Below are 26361 nucleotides of genomic sequence, written 5' to 3'. Positions count from 1 at the left end.
AATATTTGTAGGTCAGGAGATGAGTAAAATTATGTTAGTAACTAACTTTCTCAAGAATGCTCTAATTATCCAGTAAAATCTATCATTAAGCCTGTGCTTTTACAGGTAGCTCCTGATTGTAGCTATAACAGTTAGTAGAATTAATATAAAAAATTGGGTCCACCTTGGTATCAAGAATTTTTTTAAGTGGTAAGTAAATGTAATAGTATAATTGTGGGGGAGCATGTATGGTTTGAATAATCCTTTATGTTCTGTTTTTAGAAGGAATGAATCATAGCAATCTTTATTGATCATCTAACCAGGCAAATCACAGCACTTTTCATAAAACTGTTTGGTTCATAAAGTAATAGTCATCTGTGGAGTAAATTGGATTTGATGTGATTCATGATTCAGGTTTTATGACTGCTGAATAACAAAGTTATTATTTAGAATATAGGCAGTAGTTTGAAAACTGTCAGTGTTAACTTCAGACTATATTGGAATTTGTTAGAAAAATTTGCCATTGTTTTATAAAATCAGATTATACAGAAAATATGCACTTACACATTTTAGAGATGGTTATTAAGAATTGATTTGGAAACTAATGCAGGGCTTAGAGTCTGGTCAGGTTAATTTTAATATAAAAGTTGAGAAAAAGGACATAATTACAGTAAAAGTTAGACTTCATTTTCATGCTGGCATAATTGTTAGCATTGAGAGTACCATTAGCTGTTATTTTTGTATGTTAACTTGGATACTAACTATAGTTGGTGAATAAAGGATTACATATAATGCACCTGACGTTTTGGACTAGGATCAGGAAAATGTTTCCTTGTACTAGAAGCTATAAAGAGTAGATGATACTGACTGTCTATGGAAATATCCCATTTTAAGACATGGTTTGTAAAATGTGGTGCATAATTAAGGGACCTGGGGTATCTGTTAAATTAGGAAGATCACAATATTGTTGAAGATTAATTAATATGATTAAGGTATTCTTAGGAAGAATGAATAGATATAAAATGTTGTGAAAGAAAAAGTACACAGCATTATGTCACTGGACAATTGGTTAATATTTAGCATAGTAGAAGAGGTGGTAGGAAGTGAGGGATGCTATTTGACAGCCAGTAGAGTAATATTTTATTCTGGGGGTTGTGGTAATGTAGACTTCTTTATATCTAAATTAATTAGTTCTTATCATTCAGTTAAAAAAAAAAAAAAGCTTGCAGACACAGCAACCAGTTTCAGGGCTGCTGCGCACTTAGACAAATTGTAATTTTGTATAACAAATTACCTCAAAATTTACTGTCTGAAAATAATAAACATTTATTACCTTATCCTCCTTTTTGAGTCAAGAATTTAGAAGCAGCTTATCAGGTGATTCGGGCTGCTCAGGGTCTCAGGCTCAAATGAGGGAGGATCCATTTTCAGGTTCACTCATGTGGTTGTCAGCAGGCCTTAGAATACCTGCTACCAAGTACTCACATGGCTGTCGACAGGCCTCAGGACTCTGGCTGTTGGCCAGAGACATCAATTTCTTGGCCACATGGGCCCCTCCATGGGGCTGCTCACAATATGGCACCTTGTTTACTCCAAAACAAGGTATCAGAGAGAGCCCCCAAAAGAAGCCAGTCTTTTTATAACCTAATATTGGGAGTGATATCCCATTACTTCTGCCACATTCTCTTCCTGAGAAATGAGTCACTAAATCTAGTCTATATTCTGGGGGAGGAGATTACAGAAGGGCTTGCATACCAGGAGGTTGGTTGGATCATTGTGGGCAGTCTTAGAGGTTACCCACCACGCTATCCTTTAAAGTTTAAACTTTTTGTTGTTGTTGCAGAATTCTTTCTTGGAAGGAAAAGATAGGGGGGAAATTCAAAATATAAGATAAATAAATGAGAAATTCTTTTATCCAAAGCAGGGGTTCTAGGGAGATAGATCTTACCTGCTACCATCCTTCCCCTTTAGCTTCCAAACAATTTGAATATTAGTATTTTCACCATCAAACGTCAGTCAATAACATGAATATATACTGTTCTTCTCATGTTTTCGTTTTAGAATTTGTCAACAGTTGTAAAAATCTAGCTTATAAAAATCAGGTATTGGGACATGGAAAACAATTTGTGTAAATGTTTCTGGCAACTTGTAAAGTTGAGGAACTTCCTTTACTAAAGTAAATCTAATGTAAAGCCTGGTTTTATTGTATTAGCAGATATAGTTTTTAAGTTAATCTGATAGTGATAGTGATTTATTTACTAATTGCTGCCTGGAATGTTTTATTAACTATTTCCAAATTATATGCATTTAAAAAAAAATTTTTTTCAACGTTTATTTATTTTTGGGACAGAGAGAGACAGAGCATGAACGGGCGAGGGGCAGAGAGAGAGTGAGACACAGAAACGGAAACAGGCTCCAGGCTCTGAGCCATCAGTCCAGAGCCTGACGCGGGGCTCGAACTCATGGACAGCGAGATCGTGACCTGGCTGAAGTCGGATGCTTAACCGACTGCGCCACCCAGGCGCCCCAAAATTATATGCATTTTTAAAAAATCGCAAGTGTATAGTGGTATTTGGAATTGAGTTTTGATATTAACATGTTCTTACGGCTTTTATGTTGTAATTGGTGATTCCTAATCAGTAACATAAATTACTTATTTTCTTTATCTTGCAGTATAAACAGTCTAGTTCAGGGGCGCCTGCGTGGCTCAGTCAGTTAAGTGTCCGACTTTGGCTCAGATCATGATCTCATGGTTTGTGAGTTTGAGCCCCGCGTTGGGCTCTCTGCTGATAGCTCAGAGCCTGGAGCCTGCTTCGGATTCTGTGGCTTCTTCTCTTTCTCTCTCTCATTCTCTATCTCTCAAAAATAAACATTAAAAAATATATATAGTTTCAAAATAATAGTACTGAAATTATTATAAACAAATCTCTAAGTTTAGAATTTATTTATGTAGTTCTTTTATGTAGTTTTCTTATGTAGACTATATCCCTCTAAAGGTGTATAAAATCACTTGAAAACCATTTCTGGAATATTATGTCAACAGTTTGATGTATAGAGTTAGATTCTGGGCATTGGGTCTAAATGCTTTATTTACATTAACTTAATTCCCAATACTGCCCTGTGAACTAGGTTTTGTTGTTATCCTTATTTTGCAGATGACTAGAGTTCTTGCCATTTTGATTTTAAATTAATTATATTAATGAGAAAATAGTATTGTTTTTGTTTCTCTGTGGATTAGTGGGAAATGGTGGATTAAATGAGGGAAAGGACACTATATGTTTACTAACTTGGATATAAACTAAAAAAAATAAAAACGAAAGTTAAGAACTGAGGAAAAGGAAATTTTGATTAGGAAATGGGTGGTATTTATAATTTGGGGACCCTGAGGAGAGTGTATCATGGACTGAAAAGGGAGAAAAGTCATAATGGACTCAATTCAAATATAAACACATATGCCCCAATGTTTGTTTACATATGAAACATCAGTAGTGTCACCTAAATATGCATGAATATGTGTATAATGTTAAATTTCATTATGCTGTTATAGGATTCCAAGTCCAGGATTTATGGTAAATAACTTCCCACAACCATAATAATTTCCGTAAGAATTTTAAATCTTAATTGAAAATTAGAAAATAAGGTACATGGAATCATCAAAACCAGTTGTAATTTAAATTGCTTCTAGCTAAAATACAATGTCCGAACCAGGGGGTAGTAGTGGAACTGAAAGTTAGCTACCATATTTTTTTCTAAGCAGTTTTTTCACAAGTTTATATTGATTTTATGGAGTAGATTTTTCATTACTGAAATACTTGATTTGATTCTTAATTACTAAGGAGTACCTTTTTGTGAATGAGTGTTGTAATTATTAGGGCTTACACAAGATAGTTTTGAATAGAGCATCCTAATTTCTGGAAGTACTTTTCTAAGCTATTCTGATAAAATCTGTCTTAGTTGAGGTAATGGCATGATAACAACAAATAGCTTTCAGTGCTGGTCTCTAAATGACCCTTTTGGTTACTTTAAAATATTTTCAAGATATTTTAATTCTCTTAAATTAGTTTAAAAATGCAGTTGGTTCTATTTTAAATTCATGAGTCTAAATTTGTTATAAATAAAAACTGGGAATTATTATTTAGTTCTTAGTGATACTTTTTATCCTAGATGATGCCAAAAGTTTGAAATATTTGGATTATTGCACCTGTATCTACTTTATTAATCCAAACATGTAGGACCTTTATGCCAGGTACTCTTCAGGTACTAGAAGTTAACTAGGAATCTGGAAAACTTAAGTAGAGGACCCTTTTGGTATTCATCTCTGTATTACAGTTAGAAATGGAGGTCTGTGTAGTGCCCTGTTTGTATGAATGGGTCATTTAAAAACAAATGCATTAAACTATTTTTTAAAACTCAGATTTATTTTAAAAAGTATATAATTTATATACAAGACAATTTATATCTTCAAATTAAGTAACAATCTAGCAAAAATCTTGACGTGTGCTGTTGACTTATACCAAATGCAAACATTCCATCATAACAAGAGTGAGATGTAAGATTTTCATCAGAATTACGTGTTCAACTTATTTTTGTTGAATGATGAGTTTATACACCATTTTATCCTATTTTATTTTGTCATGGGGTGGGGGGGGGCGGGCAAAGGGAGAGGGGGATAGAGAATCCCAAGCAGGCTCCATGCCCAGCCCAGAGCCTGATATGGGGCTCCATCTCACGACCATGAGATCATGACCTGAGCCGAAATCAAGAGTTGGATGCTTAACCACTGAGCCACCCAGGCGCCTCTTAATCCTATTCACTTTTAAAACAGAGAAAAACTATACATTATCTTTGTTTCTATAGAATTAAGAAACATAAAAACTTTGTTTCTTGAGGGCAGAAGACGATTATTTAGCAGCATAATGGTAAGAGGGAGGAGTATTACTAAAATATATCTCTATCTTCAACAGAAACTAGTGTTTACCTGATTAATACGTATTGAATTAAAGGTAATAGAATATTTTCATGTGAACTTCAAAATAAAGTTCTGTTGAGAAGACCTTTTTTTAGAAGTCAGTTTTTTGTTGGTTTTTGTTTTTAATGACAGGACCATTTTTAGACAATTATTTTAAAAGTATAACAGTTAAAACTATGATTTCTACTTTGTGCACATATTTAAATGAAAATCAGCATTCTTTTCAGTGGTCTGGCATACTTCTATATGTGTGTGTGGCTGGTTTCTTATTGGTGGTAAGTGGCTATTTTAAAGACTTAGTGAGAAAAGGGAATTTTATTGATGCTTTTTATCTGAAGTCTTACAGATTGTAGTTCACTGTGGCTGCTACACCAAAATTTGGTGAAGGCTAATAACAATGACTAGTTAAGAAATGGCAGATTTTGATCAACTAATTATACTTTTACTAATATTAAAGAGTGATGGTGTTGTTTCAGTGAAATGGAATAGTCTGATAGCTGATATTTTTGTATATTAAGATATAGCTGCCATTATAATGGGAATTTAAAAATGAAACCATTCAAATCGTATTTTCTTTTCTTTCTCTTTCTGATAATGCCAGGAATGCATTTTGTTTCTGTGTTTATTTTGGTGCATTCATATACAGTTACTTGATAAATTTACACTCCTTTCCCCTATAGTTCTATGGGTATTAATAATCTCAAATAAAATTAATCTTCTTATTCTGATAGAGAAGAAAAAGCTGGATCACTTACCAGTAACTGGAGTTCTCCTATTGGGTAATCTCCACAGATCCACATTCTTTGAAGTTATTGTGAATGCCTCGAGGACCAAGGAACCGTTGAAATTTCCAATTTCAGGAAGGTAAGCAAGTGCACTGAAGCATGTCTCTAGCATCTCCCAAATCCCCTCCCCCCAACTTTCTTACATATACGTCTGTACTGCATGCCCCCTCAGTTCCAGTGGATGCCCATCAGGAAGATTCTCATGCTGGACAGAAGGGCAAGAGAGGTGGATCTGTGAGGGAAAAGACCCAATAGGATAACTCAAGTTACTGGTGAGTAATCTAGTTTTTGCAAATTTGAGATTTTTTTTCTCACATTTCTTCTCTTTAGAAGGAATTTAATTACCAAGAGGAAAGTTGTTTGAGATAGCTTCTTTTTGTAAATTTGATGTAGATTTGTGGAATTTATTATATGAGTGATAAATACCTAGTTCTTGATGGGTGTATGAATAAGTGTGACGTTAAATTTAAAGAGTATCATTTACATAATAGTTGTTTTTTTTATAAAAATTATGTGTCTATTATCTTTTGGTAAATAGTGTAATACTTCTAAAGCAATTTAAGGAAGCTGTGTGTTGAATTATTTTATAAACTCCTTTATTTGTGATGTTGCATTTATATGAAGTAAATACTTGTACTGTAAAAGTTATGCTTATGCCAAATTTGGCCAAATTCTTTTGGCATAGTACTGAGCAGCAAAAGTAATTTTATGTTAATTATGTAGCATTTCTTACTGACATAGTTTTCAGTGTACCTTTTAACTTCACTGTAGGTATATTTGGAAAATAATTCAGGGTGTGTTCAGCTCTGTTTACTACTTCATTGTTCATAATAGATGGCCTTATTGATGTGATGGGTGGCCCAGTTGGTTCACTGTGGACGCTCAGGTTCCATAGGTATCAGACAATTTATTGCACTGGCATGTAAATGTTAGAATTGGACAGAATACCTTGCTTCTCATTTCTCTCATTCTGTATTGTACCAGGTTGTCTTTTTTAAAAGGGCACTTTTAACACATAAAGAGCCTGTAGTGGTGCTCTATTCAAGCTGTTTTATAAAATTTTCATCCATTTGCTAGGTATGTAAGACCTCTTATAATCCCATCCTATTTATCCAGCCTTAATTTCTCCACTTTGAAACTTTTCTTTTGGTCTTACTTGGATACTTGTTATATTTATGCTTTAGGGCTTGTGCTTTTCCAATTTTTTGAAATGACCTCATTCTACTTTTCTGTACTCTACGGTTGAAGTCAAGTCCTATCCCTTACATAATTCCTTTTGTGCTAGCATCTCTCTGTGACCTATGTTTCCTCAGTGGAGAAATGAGATTGCTATGAGGATTGAATTAATTGAATCGTGGGATATACTTAGTGCCTAGCAGCACATAGTAAACACTCCTGTTAACTATTATTTGATTGTAGATTGATCCTAAACATCTTTTTATCTTAAACATTTCTGTGATTATGGATATAATTTTCATCTGTATGACAGTTTCACCTTTAAACATTATTAGCTTTAGGTTGTATTGCTGTTCCTTCCAGTGTGAAACACTTAAGCTGATTTGTATGGTCATTGAAAACAAGGATAGGATTTTATTGTTTTTAGTCTTAATTAGTTCCTAACGTCAGAGATTGAGTTTAAGTTGTACCCATTAAAAAACTAGTTTTTCATGTAGTTGATAGAAGAAAATGAGTTGTTCATGAATATATTCATTAGTTTTCTTATTTGTAGAGCAGGTTCATTTGGCTTATCAGTCCTGTTTGTAAGTTCTTAAGAACAACAGTTTTTTTCCTTTTAAAACTGGAAGAGTGAAATTATGATTGTTTAGCACACTATACACTTCTGTGGGACATTAAAATAGTGTATAGTTTTAAGAGAGTTAACTAGTTTGTCTCAATTTAAGACTCATTTACTGTTAGTAAACAAACCAGAAATTCAGTGTACTTGATTTTTGAGGTTTGAATAACTTTGAAGATTATTGCTTGATTTTCAGAAATGCTTGGATTTAAGAATACCTATCTGAAGAAGCAGTAAATGAAATTTAATTCAGGGTTACTGAAGGAAGGAAATGACAGATTGAGTGTGAATCTCACCAGAGAACCAGTTCTGCTCCATTTAGACAAAACAAGATAAAGAACATTTAGTGAGATGACTTAAATGCTTGTTTTGAATTTGCTTCTGCACATCCATGTAAGAAGCTATTCAATTTTAATCATTTCTTTGGTATGATAGTAGTATGGGATATTAAGACTATCCTTGTTCTTTATTCTTTAGAGATAACATGCTGAAAAATTTTGAAGTGAAATATTGCGATGGGTTCACAAATGGATTCAGAAAAAAATGTGTGGTATATTTGTATGTAGAGAGGGAGAAAAGGAGAAATAAAGCAAATGTGACATATGTTAACAATTTTGAATCTAGGTGAAAGGTATGCAGGACATTGTACTTTTCAACTTTTTTTGTGGTTTTGATATTTTTCAAAAAAAAAGTTGAGAAAGTATTTTAAAAAGAACCATATTGTGCTTCAGTTTCTCTCATTCTAAAATGGGAATAATAGAGCTTGTTTTTTCCATGCCTTGATACAGGTAGGCACAGTGGGGTACATTTGGTAGAATAGCAGTCAAGAGAACTTTTAAGAAGTGAATTTTTTTTTTCTTTAAAGAAGAGTTTTGTAGTGGATAACATTCAAAGAACATTTCACATAAAAGTGTATTAGCTTAAAATATATCCCCTTTTCTATTCAGAGAATATTGCATTATATTTGAATAAGAAGAACAGTCAAGAAGCAATAAATATGTTGAGATATATGGAGTAACTAATTGAAATAAAAAAATATAGCTAGTTATAAAAATAACTCAATAAATGGGCAAAAAAAAAAATGATTAGACTCAGCTGAAGAGAGAAGTTATTAATTTCAGGCTAAAACTGATAAATCTTCCAGGACACCAACCAGGAAAATAAAAAGATGAAAAATATGAAAGAAAAGCTAAGCCACTGTAGAGGTAGATTGAAAAGCTCTAGTATAGATCTGATTGGAGTTTTGGAATGGAAGATACAGGGAATAAAGGAGAAGCGGTATTGAAGAAAAAATGACCAAGCATTTTCAAGAATTAAAAAAAAAAATTAAACTGTCAAATAATTAAAGCTGAATTGTGACAAAAGCATTGTATCAGAACTTGAAGGATACAAGAAAAGTGGTCCTCAGGAGTAAATTTGTAACTTTAAATGCATGTATCAGGTTGAAAGAAAATAAATGAGCCAGATACTCAACTCAAAAACTGAAAAAAACAAAACAAAAAACAAAAGCTAAGAAAGAAGGAAGGAAGGAAATAAAAACACAAGTAGAATTTGGTGAAATAGAAGATAATCAACAATAAAAATGAGAGCAATGTTTACTCAAATCAACACTGGTTCTTTTTAGTTGGTTAAGTTCTGGATGTACTCATCAAAAACCATGATGGAAATAATAAAATTTAAAATGAGATATAAAAAAAATAAAATGAGATATGATAAGTGCAATTATAATTTTGGAATCACAAGACATCACTCATATATATATATGTATGTGTATGTATATGTATGTACATAAACTTTTAAAAACCAGGTGAAATGGATTATTTTCCAGGAAAAAAATCATTCCAAACTTGTAAAGAAAATCATTAAAGAAATTAAAGTTGCAGTAAATTTCCCTGAGAGGAATAGGTTTTTAAAAATAGCAAATTTATTGAGCTATAATCCACAAATTCTGTCACTTATCCATTTTAAACGTGTAATTCAGTGGTTTTTAGCATTTTTAGTGTTCTGTAGACATTAACACAATGTTTTAAAATATTTTCATCACCCCAGAAAGAACTGTACCTATTAGCAGTCATTCCCAATTTTCCCCAAACCCTCCATCCTTGTGCAACCACTAATTTACTCTCCTTCTATAAATTTGCCTACTCTGACATTTCGCATAAATGAAATCATTCAATATGTGTGTGGCCATTTGTGATTCACTTCTTTTGCTTAGCATAATATTTTTAAGGTCCAACTATGTTGTAGCATGTATCAGTGCACTTTATTCTTTTTATAGCCAAATAATATCTCATTGTATGGATATACCACATTTTGGTTATCCTTCAATCAGGTGATAGATATTTGGACTGGTTTGCATTTTTTGGCTATTATGAAAGCCCTGCTGTCAACATTTGTGTACAAATTTTTGTGTGGACATACATTTTCATTTCTCTTGGATTATGTACCTAGGAGCAGAATTGCTAGATTATATGATAACTATGTTTCACCTTTTGAAGAACTGTCAGACTGTTTCCCCAAAGTGGCTGTGCCATTTTACTTTCCCACCAGCAGCGAATGAGGGTTCCAATTTTTCCATACCTTCACCGCCAACACTTTCATTATCTGTCTTTTTTGTTCTAGCCATTCTCATTGGTGGGAAGGCGTATCAGAGAAATAGTTTTAATTGTGATATTTATAATCATATTTCACGTATACTTTGGGGAACAGATAATTCAATTTTTTGCAAAATGGCCCAAATAGTAGCAATCTTATGAATAGATAAATAAAAATTTTAATTAGGATATGGTAGGGGTAATTCTTTATTTGAAAATTATATCAGTGTAACTTACAAGATTTAGGGGAACCGTCTTGAAAGATGTAGTAAAAGTTTATGATAAAAGTCAACACTCTAGGGGCGCCTGGGTGGTGCAGTCGGTTAAGCGTCCGACTTCAGCCAGGTCACGATCTCGCGGTCCGTGAGTTCGAGCCCCGCGTCAGGCTCTGGGCTGATGGCTCAGAGCCTGGAGCCTGTTTCCGATTCTGTGTCTCCCTCTCTCTCTGCCCCTCCCCCGTTCATGCTCTGTCTCTCTCTGTCCCAAAAATAAATAAACGTTGAAAAAAAAAAAAAAAAAAGTCAACACTCTATTAATGTTTTTTTAAAAACCCCTCACACCATGACAAGTGAACTTTTTCTTTCAGTAAAGACTGTCTTTCAAACTTTCTTTCAAGCAGCAACATTCCCATTAAAGTCAAGAATAAGCAAATATGTCTTTACTAATAAGAAAAAAGAGAAAGAAATCCAAAAAATTGAAAAAGGAAAAATGAGATGAACATATCCTTAGAACATTTTTTAAAAATCAACACTATTTTTAAAATTTTAGAGAGAAAGCATGCAAGCAAGGGAGAGGGGCAGAGGGAGAGAATCTTAAGAGAATGTTAAGCAGGCTTCATGTTCAGCACAGAGCCTGATGTGGGGCTGGATCCCACAACCTTGGGAAGCATGACCTGAGCTGAAATCAAGAGTTGGATTGCTCAGCCAACTGAGCCATCCAGGAGCCCCCGAAGCTAACACTGTTAATAGAATTTAATTTTACTGGATATAAAATCAACATTCAAATTGGCACTAGCCAATTATATAATAAAAACTTTCTCCTTTACAGCCAATTCTGTAAAGTGCTCAAAGTTTATTAAAGGACATAAAATTAGGCATGAGTAAAAGGCAGGATATACTATATGGGAAGTATATTACTAAAAAAGTTACTCCTCTGTGATTGATTGTGTATAGTTTCAGACGAAAATCCCAATAGGATTTTTTTTTTTTTTTTGTAGAAAATGACCTTCATATACAAAAGTAAAGCCACAAGAATAACCAAGACAGGTCCGAAAGAAGAAAAAGAACAATGAGGAGGGGATTGCGCCATTGGATAGCAAGACTGATTTTAAACTTGGCAGTGTTTAGAACGGATGGCAATGACAATAAATTGCTACACACAACATGGGATGAATCTCCCATGCCTAACGTTGAGCAAAAGAAATGAGAAAATATTACGTATTGTATGATTTCATTCACAGGAAGTTCAAAAACAAGTAGAAGGAAGGGTGCATGGCCGGCTCAGTCAGTGGTGTAGCATGCAGCTCTTGATCTTGTGGGTTCAGGCTCCACATTGGGCGTGGAGCCTACTTAATTACAAAAAAAGCATAACTAATCTATGGTGATAGAGGTCAGCATAGTGATTTTCTTGGAAATAGGGTACTGATTGGGAGGGAGCATTCTAGAGCATGAGAAATGTTAATATTTTGATCTGGATTGGGTCACATTGAGGGTGTATAATACTTAAAAAATCAAACTGTATACTTTATGTAAATTATACCTCAAAAAAGTAAAATATATATTTATGATATTTAAAGTAGTATAGTCTTGGGGCGCCTGGGCAGCTCAGTCAGTTAAGCATCTGACTTCAGCTCAGGTCATGATCTCACGGTTCGAAGAGTTTGAGCCCCGTGTCCGGCTCTGTGCTGATAGTTCAGAGCCTGGAGCCTGCCTTGGATTCTGTGTCTCCCTCTCTCTGCCCCTCCCCTGCTCATGCTTTGTCTCTGTCTTGCAAAAATAAATAAAATGTTAAAAAAAATTTTAAAGTAGTATAGTCAATACAGGAAAAGGCAGATTAATAGAATAGAGAGTTCAGAAATCGATTCATACATATTTGAAAAGTTGGTAAGTGCTAGAGATGGCATTTTCTATCAGGGAAACAGAGTGAACTCTTTAATTGGTTTTCCATATGGGAGGGAAGACAGGTGTCTACTTCAAACCATATGCAGAAAACAGTTCTGTTTCAACTTTACACTAAGAACGAACAACTGTTTAATAAGGAAGAAAATACAGAAGAATGTAGGTCTTTACAGGGCGCCTCAGTGGCTCAGGTGGTTAAGTGTCTGACCCTTGATTTTGGCTTGGGTCATGATCTCATGGTCATGAGATCAAGTCCCACATTGGGCCCCGCATGGAGCATGGAGCCTGCTTGGAATTCTTTCCCTCTCTCTCCCCCTTCCATACTTGTGTGCATATTCTCTCTCTCTCTCTCTCTCTCTCTCTCTCTCTCTCTCTCTCTCTCCCCCTCTCTCCCCCCCTCTCCCCCTCCCTCCCTCCCTCCCTCCCTCTCCCTCCCTCTCCCTCTCTCTCTCTCTCCCTCTCTCCCTCCCTCTCTCTCTCTCCCTCCCTCTCTCTCTCTCTCTCTCTTTCTTTCTCTCTCTCTATCAAAAAAATAAAAAGAATATGTGTCTTTACGATGTGTGAGGCTTTAACAAGTCAAGAAAAGAATGAACCTTTGAAGATAAAGACATCAGAGATAAAGGATCCAACTACCTCAGAAAGAAAACCTTAGGTTTAATAAAATACATCACAAATTAACTCATATATAAGTGGCATGACTGGGAGTTAGGTGCAATGTGTACAATATTCAGTGGATTCGTGCCCAGAATATATGAAGATGAAAATAATAGGACAGATGATACAAATGCAAATAAAGTGAACAATGGATATTAAGGCAATTCACAACAGAGGAAAGGAAATTGGAATGGCTAATGAACTGGAAAGATGCTTAGTCTCATTTGCAGTGAAATGCAATTAAAAACTTATGAGCCATCAATTTTCACCCATTAGCTCAGGATCGGGTAAGTGTTACACAGTTGAAAATGTGCATATCCTCGTATCCAGAAGGTATTCAAGATATTATTAGTTTAGAGAAAGTGGCACATTTGCCCAGGGAGATTTCTACAGGGATGTTCATTTGGAAAAAAATCTAAATGTCTGTCTATAGGAGGCATGGATAAATAAGAAATAAAATAGTTATATTAACAGAGAATTACCAAATCTGCTTAGATTATCATCATTCATGACTTTTTTATATTTCAAGAAAAAAAGTTACACTGTCTATGCCCAGGAATTCTTTTAAGCATGTATAAACATGAATTATTTTAGTCCTCATAAGAACTCAGAAATTGGTACAATCATTATATCCATTTTACATATGGGAATACTGAAGCATAGAGAAGTAAATAACTTACCACTTTCAAAGGTGGTAAATAGCAGAGCTGTGATTGAAAGCTAGGATTTGAATCTCACTTGACTGGATCCATAGTCCACTATGCCATGCTGCCTTCTTATATAGTTAAATAAGGAGACCTCAGAAATGTAATGTGAGGTCAAAGCAGAACGTTGTGTACAGTGATCTCATTTACATCAAATTCATGATGGTAGTCGCTTCTGGATAGGGTTGGTAGGAGAGGAAGATCTTAGTGATAGTGGTAAAAGGAAGCTATATGGAACTACATGTTTTTCCTTAAAGGATATGTATATTTATAGCTTTTAAACACCTAGATTTAATGTATGTATATTTTTACAAAAGTAAAAACTGGAAGGATTGACCTAATTGTTTTAATCTGCATTTATTCTTGATATTGGTTTGTAGTAGAAAAAGAAAGCAGTGGCCCTAGCACAAGGACCGTGATTTAGTTTAGTTCTGAGATAGCAGATGAGTGCCGGACACTGGGTTAGGTCCCAACAATAGGGAGGTGGTGAATAGGTTTCATCTTCTCTCTTTAAGGAAATTAAAGTTTTACAGGGAAAGAGATAAATAATTATAATTTACTGTGTTACGTACAGATCTGTTTTCTTTTTGTTTTCCCTATTCCCACCTTCCCTCTAAATACAAATAGGAGAAAGGGGAAACATTCTGATTTGGGGCATGGGAAACAGGCAGTGAAATGTCAGTGGTGATCCTATTCCCTGTTCTTTTACAAAACTCCGGAGAGTAAACTCTAATGGTCAGAGATCGTAGCTTGTTCATGAATTTAGGATAATCTGGGTGCTTAACTGGTGAATAACTGGTATATTTCACTCTCAAATTAACTAGCACCTGAACCCAAATTTCTCCTTAGCCATCTGGATGTCTTCCATTGGTTCTGTTTCTGCAGTTGGTTACCAGAAGTCTATGGTAGTTTGACTAAGAACACTGTATGAAGCCTTAAATTGTTTTGTGCTAAAGAACTTTGACTTGAGAAATATTTTAATTTGTAGGAAATTTTGGATCTCTAAAATCCAATTTTCTTTTCATTTTTAATAATTTTAAGTCTTTTTTTTTAAAGTTTATTTTGAGAGAGAGAGAGCACCCATGAGCATGTAAGAGCAAGGGAAGGGCAGAGAGTGGGAGAGAATCCTAAGCAGGCTCCACACTGCCAGTGCAGAGACTGACCCAGGGCTCCGTCTCATGAACCATGAGATCATGACCTGAGCCAAAATCAAGAGTTGGACTCCTTTTTTCTTTCCCCCCACTTTTTAAAAATGTTTGTTTAGTTTTGAGAGAGACACAGAGAGTGTGAGCAGGGAAGGGGCAGAGAAAGAGAGGGAGGCAGAATCTGAAGCAGGCTCCAGGCTCTGAGCTGTCAGCACAGTTCAGACGTGGGGCTCAAACCCATGGACTGCGAGATTGTGACCTGAGCCAAAGTAAGTTGCTTAATCGACTGAGCCATCCAGGTACCCCAAGACTCTAACTTTAACTAACTGAGCCACCCAGGCACCCCCAATTTTATTTTCATTGTGCGGAGTCCAATACATTTTTTAAAAACTAGTAGTCTTCTAATACTGGGATAGTACAATTGTTTTTCTGTATTCTCTTTGAGTCAGTGCTGTCTTGTACAAGTGTTTATGTTCTTATTTATGAAATTCTTCATTTCCTAAAACCATATTGTCTTCAAATTTCTAGATGGACCATGGACTGTGAAATGGTATTAGTGTTTATAGTATGAGAATCCCAGTGTCTTCTAAAGTCTGTCATAGTATCTCATAAAAAATAGTTACTGTTATTTGCTTTCACCCTAGTGAGAGAGGTGTATTTTCCTTGATAGCAAATTAGAATCTGTGTTAGGTGAGAATCTTTTCCAAAAGGGCGAATGTGAATATCTTTTTTTTCTTAAGTTTATTTATTTATTTTGAGAGAGAGCAGGGGAGGGGGAGAGAGAGAGGGAGAGAAAGAGAGGATCCCAAGCAGGCTCCACGCTGTCAGTGCAGAGCCTGACGTGGGGCTCGAACTCATAAAACCATGAGATCATCACAGAAGGTGAAACCAGTAGTCTGATGCTTAACCAGCTGAGCCACCCAGGTGCCCCGCAAAGGTGAATATCTTAAAAATTGCTGAGAATGGGTAAATTTGAATAAATCGTAATGAAAAGTGTTTATTTTACTTTGTAAATTTAACACTTGGATTGTAATTGAGAATATTCCTAAAACAAAGCATGTTGTGGTGGATGGAGTTAGTTAAACTATTGGTCAAATCTTGTTCTATGTGTACATAGGGCTACTTTCTTTCTATTTAACCCTCTTGCCAGAGATAACGTGAAGAGCCTGGTTACCATTTGGTGGAACAATCCTGCTGGCTCAAGCCTCTGCCCAGAAATTTGATTCAGTCTCTTTTCTGGACAGTCTGGTAAGCTGTCATTGTTCTTTATGTTAAAATCATCTTATTTAGAATGTACCCAAGAGGAACTTAATCCTAGAGGAACAAACAATATTAAGTTCAGTGAAAATGTTAAAAGTTACATTAATTTAAGGCTTCACATTAAGCATGACTAAATTTTAATAGCACTTTCTGATAGAAATATAATGCAAGCCACAAAAGGGAGCCATATATGTAATAAAAATTTCTCATGGCTAAACTGAAAAAGTGTAACAGGTGAAATTACTTTTAATGCTGTATCTTATTTAACCTAACACATCTAAAAATTACCCTTTCAAATTATTATTGAGATATTCTACAATTTTTTCATAGGAGTCTTTGAACTGTGGTTTATATTTTATTTTCATACCACATCGCGATTTGGACCAGTGCAATTTTTTTTTAACGTTTATTTATTTTTGAAGGAGAGAGACACAGAATGTGAGTGGGGGGAGGGACAAAGAGAGAGAGGGAGACATACAATCTGAAGCAAGCTCCAGGCTCTGAGCTGTCAGCACAGAGCCTGATGTGGGGCTCGAACTCACGAACCGCAAGATCATGACCTGAGCCAAAGTCTGATGCTCAACTGACTGAGCCACCCAGGCGCCCCCCAGTGCAATTTTAACAAGTGCATAGTACTCACATGTGGCTTCTATATTATATAGCACAGACTTAGAGCATCTGAAAAAACATTTGATTTTATATAATTCTCCTTCTGTTACTTTTCATTAAAGATGCTTTAAGTTTCTTTTCTTCTTTTATTACTTCACCTGTTTGTGGGTGTTCAGCTTTACTGTTGATCATTGGTAACCTTAAACCCTACTATCCATTCCTACATTTGACAATTTCTGTAGTTCTGTACTGTTCTGTGATACCTGGGTCTACTTAATTTCTTTATATAAAGTGTAAAGTTTCCTTCCTGTAAACATTTCATCAGAATATTGGTTCCTGCTTTTTATTGGAATATCAGACTTAGACCTTCTGCATGGGCTACTGTAGGTAGGATTATACATTATTGTCATTGTCATCTCTCCCACCCCATTAGGGTAACAGACCTCTCCTTTCTGGTTTAAAGTCATTCCTCTGAGCCAGAAGGATTTCTTACATGATGACTTTTTTATATGGGGAAGTCTCACATCTTACTTTATGGGGATTGGGTGTCCATTCTCTAAGATGCCTATTTGCATAAAGATTTCCAAATCCATCAATTTTTCTCTACTTTTCCCCAGTAGATACTATTTGAGAATGAACATATTGCAAAATAAAGCCATATCTAAGGTACAGCACATAAAACTTGACATCCTGACTTCATATCCTGTTGGTTTCACCTTTCCTAGATGAGGGACATTTATGAAGATTATTCTGAGTAAATAAATTTATAACCTTTAATACTGGTTATGTCTGTGTCCCAATACCAGCAGAAGAATCTTCTACATTTTATTTTAAACACTGCTAGACTTTGCTCTTGTAATGAGATTATTTGAACTCTGAATATATAAATGCTCAGGGTGTCTGGGTGGTTCATCTTTTTAAGCATCTGACTCCTGATCTAGGCTTAGGTCATGATCTGATGGTTCATGAGATCGAGCCCCATGTTGGTCTGTGTGCTGATAGTGTGGAGCCTACTTGGGATCCTCTCCCTCTCTCTGCCCTTTCCCCCACTTTGTTCGCGTGCCTCGTGCACCCGCCCTGTCTCTCTCTCTCTGTCTCTCTCTCTGTCTCTCTCTCTCTCTCTCTCTCTCTCTCTGTCTCTAATAAATATTTTTTTGTAAAAGTGCTCAGATTCAGGGGTTTCCTGGGCTACCTGTTTTCTTGTCTTAATTATTTAACTTTCATACCTGTTTTGAATTTCCAGTCTTTCTTAGCCTACCTCTTTGTTATTTCATCTCCCTTCTAGCAGAATCTCAATCCCATTCTGTTTTCTTCCCAGCTCTACTATCTAGGCATACCCATTGTTGTTAGTAGGCATTGCCCAGCACATTGAACACAGCATTTGTTTAGGTAGTAGTTTTAGCACCAGTCGACAGCCTTAGGATAGGGTGTGGAATTAGCATTGGAGGGCCTGGTAGGGTGTTTAAGTGAAGCAGAGAATATTCTCATTCTCACATACACTGTGACCATTCATCCTGTTTAAGTTCATTGCCTTTACCCAGGTGGGAGTCGATAGTTGCTTATTGTGGTCACTGGTGTTTGGCCAGATTTCTGAGTTAGAGGCAGTTATAGCCAATGAACACTAGGCAGCATGTGGTAGCAGATGACTGTGAACGAAACTAAACACTGGTACAAGAGTGTTTTAAGATTAGAGCCAAGGGACACTGGATTCGTTTTTTCTTTTATTTTCCTTCCTATGATTAGATAGTTCTGTTTACTGCCATGACACTGATGTTCAAAAATGTTTAACTTCATCTTTAAGTATTTACTGAGACCAGCAAAGTGCCAGGTACTTTCTCCACAGTGACCAACAGACACTGTGCCTTTTCAAGCAGTGGTTACTTGTCATTCCTCTTTATGTATTTTTTAAAAATTTTTATTTATTTTTTTAATGTTTATTTTTGAGGGGGAGAGAGAGTGATAGCGAGCAAGCAGGGGAGGGACAGAGAGAGAGAGGGGAGACAGAATCTGAAGCAGGCTCCAGGCTCTGAGCTGTCAGCACAGAGCCTGATAAGGGGCTCGAACCCATGAACTATGAGATCATGACCTGAGCTGAAGTCGGACGCTCAACCGACTGAGCCACTCAGGCACCCCTTGTTATTCCTCTTTAAATGTCCAGGAGCTTACTGCTGCCTTCAGGTCCAGTCAGAGACCTCAGCTTAGTAGTTTTTGAGGTTCTGCAGTAGAGACTGGAAACTGATGACTAGTGGTACCAGTTTGACTTGTTTTGTTTGGTCCCTTCAGTGTTAGTCTGTAGCATGTTTCAAAGAAATGGAATTGCCATTAATCGTTCAGAAGATTTTACTTGAAATTTTAAATTTAAGCTTTTTTTTTTTTTTTTTTTTTTTTTCAAATTAGAAGATCTATCAACTGTGAGCCACATTGTTCATTGCCACAGTTCGACCCATGTAGAGGGGACTTTGGCTCTTACAGTTCTCACCACTCCCTGTTGTCTCCTGGGATTTTGTTATAACAGGTCCTCCTTACTCATTTTTATTAACTATCCAGTCTCTAGATAATTGAACTTGCAACCACTCTTCTAGATAGTCTGGTATCTCACTACTCTAAACTTTATTTCTTTTCTATGATATGAACCTTTTAGTACAGCCAAGAAGACATCCTTAGGTAAAGTCTGTATTTATTAACATGGCTTACAAATCATTTCATGGCTTGGTTCATGTTTATTTCTTCAGACTTAGCTCTTGCCATTCATTCACTCCAGTAATTTACACCCCAGTCTTATCCACCACCACCCCTACCAGTGTTGTGCTCTGTTGTTTCTGGTCTTTGCACACGCTCTAATCTCTGGATGCTGTTTTGATTTTCCTCTCATTCTCTGTCCCCACTGCTTCTCACCTCTCACCCCTTGTTTGGTTAATTCCTGTTAATTTCATGTTTTAGTTTAGATGTCACATCCTTCAGAAAGCCTTCCCTGTTCCCATAGGCTCTGCCTAGGTAATCGTCCTGTGTATTTCTGTAACTGCCTGAATTTAACCTAGTCTTAGCACTTGCAACTGCTTTTGGTAGTCTGCTTTCCAAACCTTCTATAGACTTTTTAAGAGGGTGTCTTCTTCACCTTTGATTCCTAGGGCCTGTCATAAAATAGGTGTGTAGTAAATATTTCTTGAATGGATGACTTCTTTTTCTAAGTTCTTTAAAAATTTTTTTTTACGTTTATTTTTGAGAGAGAGTGCGAGCAGGGGAGAAGCAGAGAGTGACTGCTTAGATCTGAAGCAGGCTCTGTGCTGACAGCAGAGAGCCCAAAACAGGGCTCAAACTCACAAGATTATGACCTGAGCCAAAGTCCAACGTTCAGCTGACAGAGCCACCCAGGCACCCCTTTCTCTAAGTTCTTTTAATAATTTTTTTTTTTACAGACATAGTTTTTTTTTTAGTGTATTTTTTTTGAGAGAGCGCGTGAGTGAACACGAGTGGGGGAGGGGCATAGAGAGGGAGAGAGAGAATCCCAGGCAGGTTCCACACTATCAGTTCAGAGCCCAATGTGGAGCTCAAACTCATGAGATCATGAGTTCATGAGATCATGACCTAAGCCAAAGTCAGACACTTAGCTGACTGAGCCACCCAGGTGCCCCTCTTTTAATAATTACTATTTCTGAGTCTTTGCTTATGTGATTTCTGTGGTATAGAATATTCTTTTTACTCTTCCAATTCTGTTCATCCACCACTTTCAACTTGGGTGGACTCTCCTGAGAGATTTTTTTTTTTTTGGTCGAATTTCAGTATCTACTTACTTTTTACTTCTTTAGGTTCTGTTAAAACTTTTTACTTTTGATTTTATTTTTTTAAAGTTTATTTATTTATTTTGAGAGAGAGAGAGTGAGTGGGGGAGGGACAGAGAGAGACAGGGAGAGACAGAATCCCAAGCAGGCTCCACTGTCAGCGAGGAGCCTGATGTGAGACTTGAACTCATGAACCATGATACCCTGACCTGAGCTGAAACCAAGAATCAGATGCGTAACCAGTTGAGCCACCCAGGTGCCCCCTGGTAACACTTTTTAGAAACCTCTCATTTTAGGGCAACGTGGTTTCATATGTATTACTTTATATCGAAGTTATATTTAATGTATAATACCATTCTTAAAGTGTTACTGGCTAGTAAGTTGTGTATATAAATAACTAGTTAAAATAATTTAGTGATTATATTAATTTATGAGTCAAGCCTGTACTGCTTTCCTGAATATTCTTCCTTATTTACTGAGAACTCTGACATCTAGCCAGAAGTTTTTGTCTCTACCTAAATTTATTATGTTTTGGACTTTTCCCATACTAACAATGCATATATTTTAAGTGCTTGGTTATCTTTCTGTTTCTTGCACTAAACTGTAAACTAGGGGTTGAAACCATGTTTGTCTTGATGTAAACACCTGTTGGTATAATATCTTAACTAATGTTGGAGTTCGGAAGATTTTGATATTCCCCATATGCATGTTTAAGGTCTGACTGCAAAACAGTGAGTGTTTTCAATAAGTTGGGCATGAACATCATATTTCTTTACATGATAATTATTAGGCAATTATTTCAATAACTTCATTTTGTCTTCTAGGAATTTCAAACTTAATATGTGCAAAATTGAACTTACAGTTCTCTCCCCAGATTCCCCCTCTCTTGATGACACACACACGTTCTCTCCTCACTCTCTCTCTTACCCTCTACATCCTCCTATTCATTTATAAATCCTATATGCTGTACCTCCAAAAATATATTTAGAATTCCACCTCTTTCACCCTCTACTGTTGCCATCCTGTTACAGGCCACCACTGTCTCCTGCTTGCCTATCACAGTAAATTCCTAATTGGTTTCTGTGAGTACAGTCTGCTCTCCTACCATCTGTTCTCTAAATAGCAGCCAGGTAGTTTTTGTTTGTTTTAAGTTTCCAGAGCTATTTAAATTTGAACCTCACAAACCCCTTTGTAGAATGACTATTATCATTGTAATTATTTTACCAAGAAAGTAGAGTCCAGACAGGTTAAATGACTTACATGAGAACAGAAGCTATTCAGTAGTAGAGCCAAAATTTAATTATGGATTTTCTTGTCTCAAAGCTTTGTCTTGTGGACCACAAATCTAAATGTGATGGCTTAAGAACTCATAAGAGGAACATTACTTTAAAATCTCCCCTAGGCAGTTTTCCAAAGGGATATGTCATTCATACTATTTATAGTCACTTTTTAAGAGCAGTTTTAAATTCACAGTTAAATTGAGCAGAAGGTGCAGAGATTTTGCATACACCTCTTGCCCCCCACACTTGGCACAGTGCACCCCCCCCCCCATTATCATCATCCTTACTAGAGTGGTATATTTGTTACAACTGATAAACCTCTGTTGATACCTCATTATCCCCCAAAGTCCTTTGTTTATATTCGGGTTCATTCTTGGTGTTGTGCATTCTGTGAGTTCAGATAAATAGGTAATGTATCCACCATTATAGTGTCGTATAGAATAATTTCGCTGTCCTAAACATCTTTGATGCTCTGCTTTTTCATCTCTCCCTCCCCCCAGCCCTTGGCAGCCACTGATCTTTTTACTGTCTATACTTTTGTCTTTTCTAGAATGTCATATAGTTGGAATGATACAGTATGTAACCTTTTCAGATTGGCTTCTTTCACTTAGTAATATCCATTTAAGGTTTATCCATGTCTTTTGATGGCTTGATAGCCCATTTCTTTTTAGACTGAGTAATCTTGTGTTGTCTGGATGTTCAACATTTTATGTATCCATTCACCTTTTAAAAACCATCTTGGGGGGCGCCTCGGTGGCTCAGTCAGTTGAGTGTCCGACTTCGGTTCAGGTCATGATCTCACGGTCTGTGAGTTCGAGCCCCGCGTCAGGCTCTGTGCTACCAGCTCAGAGCCTGGAGCCTGCTTTGGATTCTGTGTCTCTCTGTCTCTCTGACCCTCCCCTGTTCATGCTCTGTCTCTCTCTGTCTCAAAAATAAACAAACATTAAAAAAAATGGAAAAAAACCATCTTGGTTGCTTCCAAGTTTTGACAATTATGGATAAACCTGCTATAAACATCCACGTACATGTTTTTATGTGGACATAAGTTTTCACCTCCTTTGGGTAAATACCAACGAGAATAATTGCGGGATTATATGGTTAAGTATGTTTAGTTTTGTAAGAAACTGCCAAACTGTCTTCCAGAGTTGCTGTTCCTTTGCACATTCCCACCAGTAGTGAGGGAGACTTCCTGTTGCTCCACCTCCTCTCCAGGATTTGGTGTTGACAGTGTTCTGGAATTTGACTATTCAAAAAGGGCAACCAGGCAATTTTTATTTTAGTCAGATCATATTATTCTCTTTTTCAGAACCTTTGCATTCTACTTAGTTTCCCATTCTACTTGGAATAATATTCCAAGTTCTTTTCATTGTATGAAAGGAAGGCCTTACATGACCTGGTCCTTGGGACCTCTTCATACCTATTTTATCATTTCCTCTCTCGCTCATTGCAATTGAGACATTTTGGTCACCTTCATGTTCTTCGAACCTGCCAGCCTTCTACCACAGGGCCTTTGCAAGTTGGTCTTGTCTTTGCTGGAATTTTTCACATTTGGGTATCTCCATGGTTTACTCCATCATTTCGTTCAGGACTCTGCTTAAGTATAACCTTACTAGAGGTGCTTTTCTGATTTTCCCTGTAGAAAAATAGCACTGCTGTGTAGCTCTCTTCTTCTATACCCTGCTTAAGTTTTCTTCTGCTACTACCTAATAATATTTGTAATACAATAATATAATAATAATATGTGTGTGTGTATATGCACGTATGTGTATATGTATATGTATATACACACACGTGTATATAAATAAAATGTATATGTTTGTCTGCCTTTACTAGAATGTAGGTATGCTCCATGAGGGGTATTTCTGTATACCTGTAGAATAGGACCTGGTATATAGATGGTATTTCGTAAATGTTGAGTGAATGAATGAATTACACCAAAAAAATGTTTTAACATTACTGATTTTGAATATAATGGTAGGACACAATCATATACATAAGGAAGGCTTAGTTTTATTTTCTTTTTCCACAACTTGTAAGCTTTGTGAGGATAAGAATTTTCTTCTTTGCTGTAGTCTCATGTCTAGAATGTTGCCTGGTGGCAATATATATTTAATAAATAATTACTGAACAGGGATGTCTTTATTATGAAAACAACCAAGTTATACTATATGTGAAAGTAATGTTGAATAGAACTAAAAGTAGACTGTAAAACTCTGAAGTTGGGGGAAAGGAGAAGAGAAAGAGTGATAGTACTACCTTGATTAAAATTTCTGGGTGTCATTACTTCTATTTATCTCCACCATTTGCCAACTACTCCAAGCCACCATCATCACTTGTCTGGACCACTCTAATAGTGTACCACTCCATCTCTCTAATTCCAAATATATTATGCTTTAGTTCATTCTCTACAGTTTAAAATTTTTTTTTAATGTTTATTTTTGAGAGAAAAAGAGAGCACAAGCAGGGCAGGGACAGAGGGAGAGGAAGGAGCAGAATCCGAAGCAGGCTCCAAGCTTTGAGCTGTCAGCAGAGTCCAGTGCGGGGCTCAACCTCGAGAACTGCAAGACTATGACCTGACCTGAAGTCGGATGCTCAACCTACTGGGCCACCCAGGCGCCCCATCATTCTCTAGTTTTAAAATGGAAATACGATGGAAATCACTTCTCTCCTTAAACGTATTTCAAGATACCTATTGAATGTAGAATAAAATTCAGATTCTTTAACTTGGCCTATTTATAAACTGCATCTGGCCTGCCTACCTCTTGATCTCAGGCAGTTCTTCAGTATTTTCCCAGTGTTACAAACTTTCAGTTTTTATAAGGCAACAAGTTCTTTGCTGCCTTTGTACACTCAGTGTTTACTTTCTACCACATACCATCTTTCTCCCAGTCTTTTACTGGGGCGACTCCTTTGCATTATTTAAATAAGAGCATGTTGGATCGTGTGAGCAGTCATCTTTGAAGGCCTTACCTACCCTCACTCCTGTTGCAGTTGCTCATGGTGTTCAAGTGGGACAGGCAAGAACAAAACCACAGTTTGTAATTGTATATGTAGCTAACTTTTTTGTTTGCCATTACACTTTTTTGTTTGCCATAACACCAAGCATGGCGTTGGTACCTAGTAGGTGCTCGGTAAACATTAGTTTAATGTGTGAAATAACTGTATAACAAAAAATGGAAAACAAAAAAATAAACATGGAAAGAAAAAAACCCCAGAAAACAAAAAGAAGACCACATGTGCTTATTAAAGCAATAAATGCCCACAACATAAGCTCAGTTATTAAGCAAGATTCAGATTAGGTAGAATACAAAACTCAACTATACAATGAATATTATTAGAAACACATCTGGAACAAAATTACTAAGAAGGTTGGGAGCAAATGGATATAGTGAAAACAAGATATTAGGCAAATATAAACAAATTAATCAGTGGATGGTATTGCTAGACAAAGCTAATTAAAAGTAGTAAACACCAGGTGAGAAAGAGAAGCACTTTGTAATAGTCAAAGATATAGTTACTAATATAAAGACAGCTACAAATCTTTATTTTTTAAAAATGAAGCATTGGAATATGCAAAGTGAAAATTAAATCCAAGGAGGGAGAGAAATACAGCAGTAATGGGAGACTTTAAAATGTGTTTTAGGGGCGCCTGGGTGGCTCAGTCGGATAAGCATCTGACTTCGGCTTAGGTCATGATTTCGCGGTTTGTGAGTTTGAGCCCTGCGTTGGGCTCTGTGCTGACAGCTCAGAGCCTGGAGCCTGTAGCCTGCTTCGGATTCCGTGTCTCCCTCCCTCTCTGCCCCTCCCCTGCTTATGTTCTGTCTCTCTCTGTCTCAAAAATAAAGCAAGCATTAAAAAAATTTTTTTTTAATTTTTAAAAAAAAATTTTTTTTTCCAACGTTTATTTATTTTTGGGACAGAGAGAGACAGAGCATGAACGGGGGAGGGGCAGAGAGAGAGGGAGACACAGAATCGGAAACAGACTCCAGGCTCTGAGCCATCAGCCCAGAGCCTGACGTGGGCTCGAACTCACGGACCGCAGATCGTGACCTTGGCTGAAGTCAGATGCTTAACCGACTGCGCCACCCAGGCGCCCCTAAAAAAATTTTTTTTAATGTCTTTTAGTCCTTGTCATATCAGAGATAAATAAGTAGACAATATGAATCATATAATCAATAAATCTGAAATAATAAATATACTCTTACTGTAAAAAGAAAAAGCACCGTTTCAATTTCCCATGGAACATTTAAAAAAATAAGTACTAGAGGGGTGCCTGGGGCACTCAGTTATGCATCTGACTTTGGGTCAGGTCATGATCTCACAGCTCATGAGTTTGAGCCCTGCGTTGGGCTCTGTGCTGACAGCTCAGAGTGCTTTGGATTCTGTGCCTCTCTCTCTGCCCCTCCCCTGCTCATGCTCTGTCTCTCTTTTTCTCTCAAAAATAAATAAACATTGAAAAAAATTTTTTAATTTATTTAAAAAAATAAGTACTAGAAAGAAAACTGGAAAAAAAAAGTAGAAACATTATCAACCACATACTCTACAATGAAATTGTAAGTTAATAACAAAAGCAGGACCCAGAAACCAAATCACAAAACCTTCTCAAACCTCAAAACAAAAACCTCAGGGTGCCTGGGTGGTTGAGTTGGTTGAGTGTCTGACCTTTGGTTTTGGCTCAGGTTGTGATCTCC

General features: G+C 36.4%; 1 protein-coding gene across 9 annotated transcripts in view; it reads left to right on the top strand.

Annotated features, from left to right (window-relative positions):
- Nucleotides 1–26361, top strand: part of YAF2 (YY1 associated factor 2) — a 74623-nt gene that overhangs the window by 18612 nt on the left and 29650 nt on the right. Inside the window, exons 2-4 of one of the 9 annotated variants that reach the window (XM_047868525.1) lie at nt 5741–5812; nt 5906–6005; nt 15893–15990. The exons of 4 other annotated variants lie outside the window; for them this stretch is intronic. Coding sequence is in view for 1 of the 5 variants with exons in the window: in XM_047868526.1 (XP_047724482.1) it covers nt 5741–5812 (72 nt within the window). In the remaining 4 variants the exon portion in view is untranslated. Of the gene's footprint in view, nt 1–5679; nt 5813–5905; nt 6006–11338; nt 11941–15892; nt 15991–26361 lie in introns of those variants that run through there. 4 more of the 9 variants (XM_047868522.1, XR_007154232.1, XM_047868526.1 and 1 more) reach the window with 4 other exon arrangements.

This window comes from Prionailurus viverrinus, chromosome B4, assembly GCF_022837055.1.
Source record: "Prionailurus viverrinus isolate Anna chromosome B4, UM_Priviv_1.0, whole genome shotgun sequence".
Taxonomy (NCBI): Eukaryota; Metazoa; Chordata; class Mammalia; order Carnivora; family Felidae; genus Prionailurus; species Prionailurus viverrinus.
Note: the sequence above shows the minus strand (reverse complement) of the source record. Positions and strands in the feature narration are given on the sequence as shown.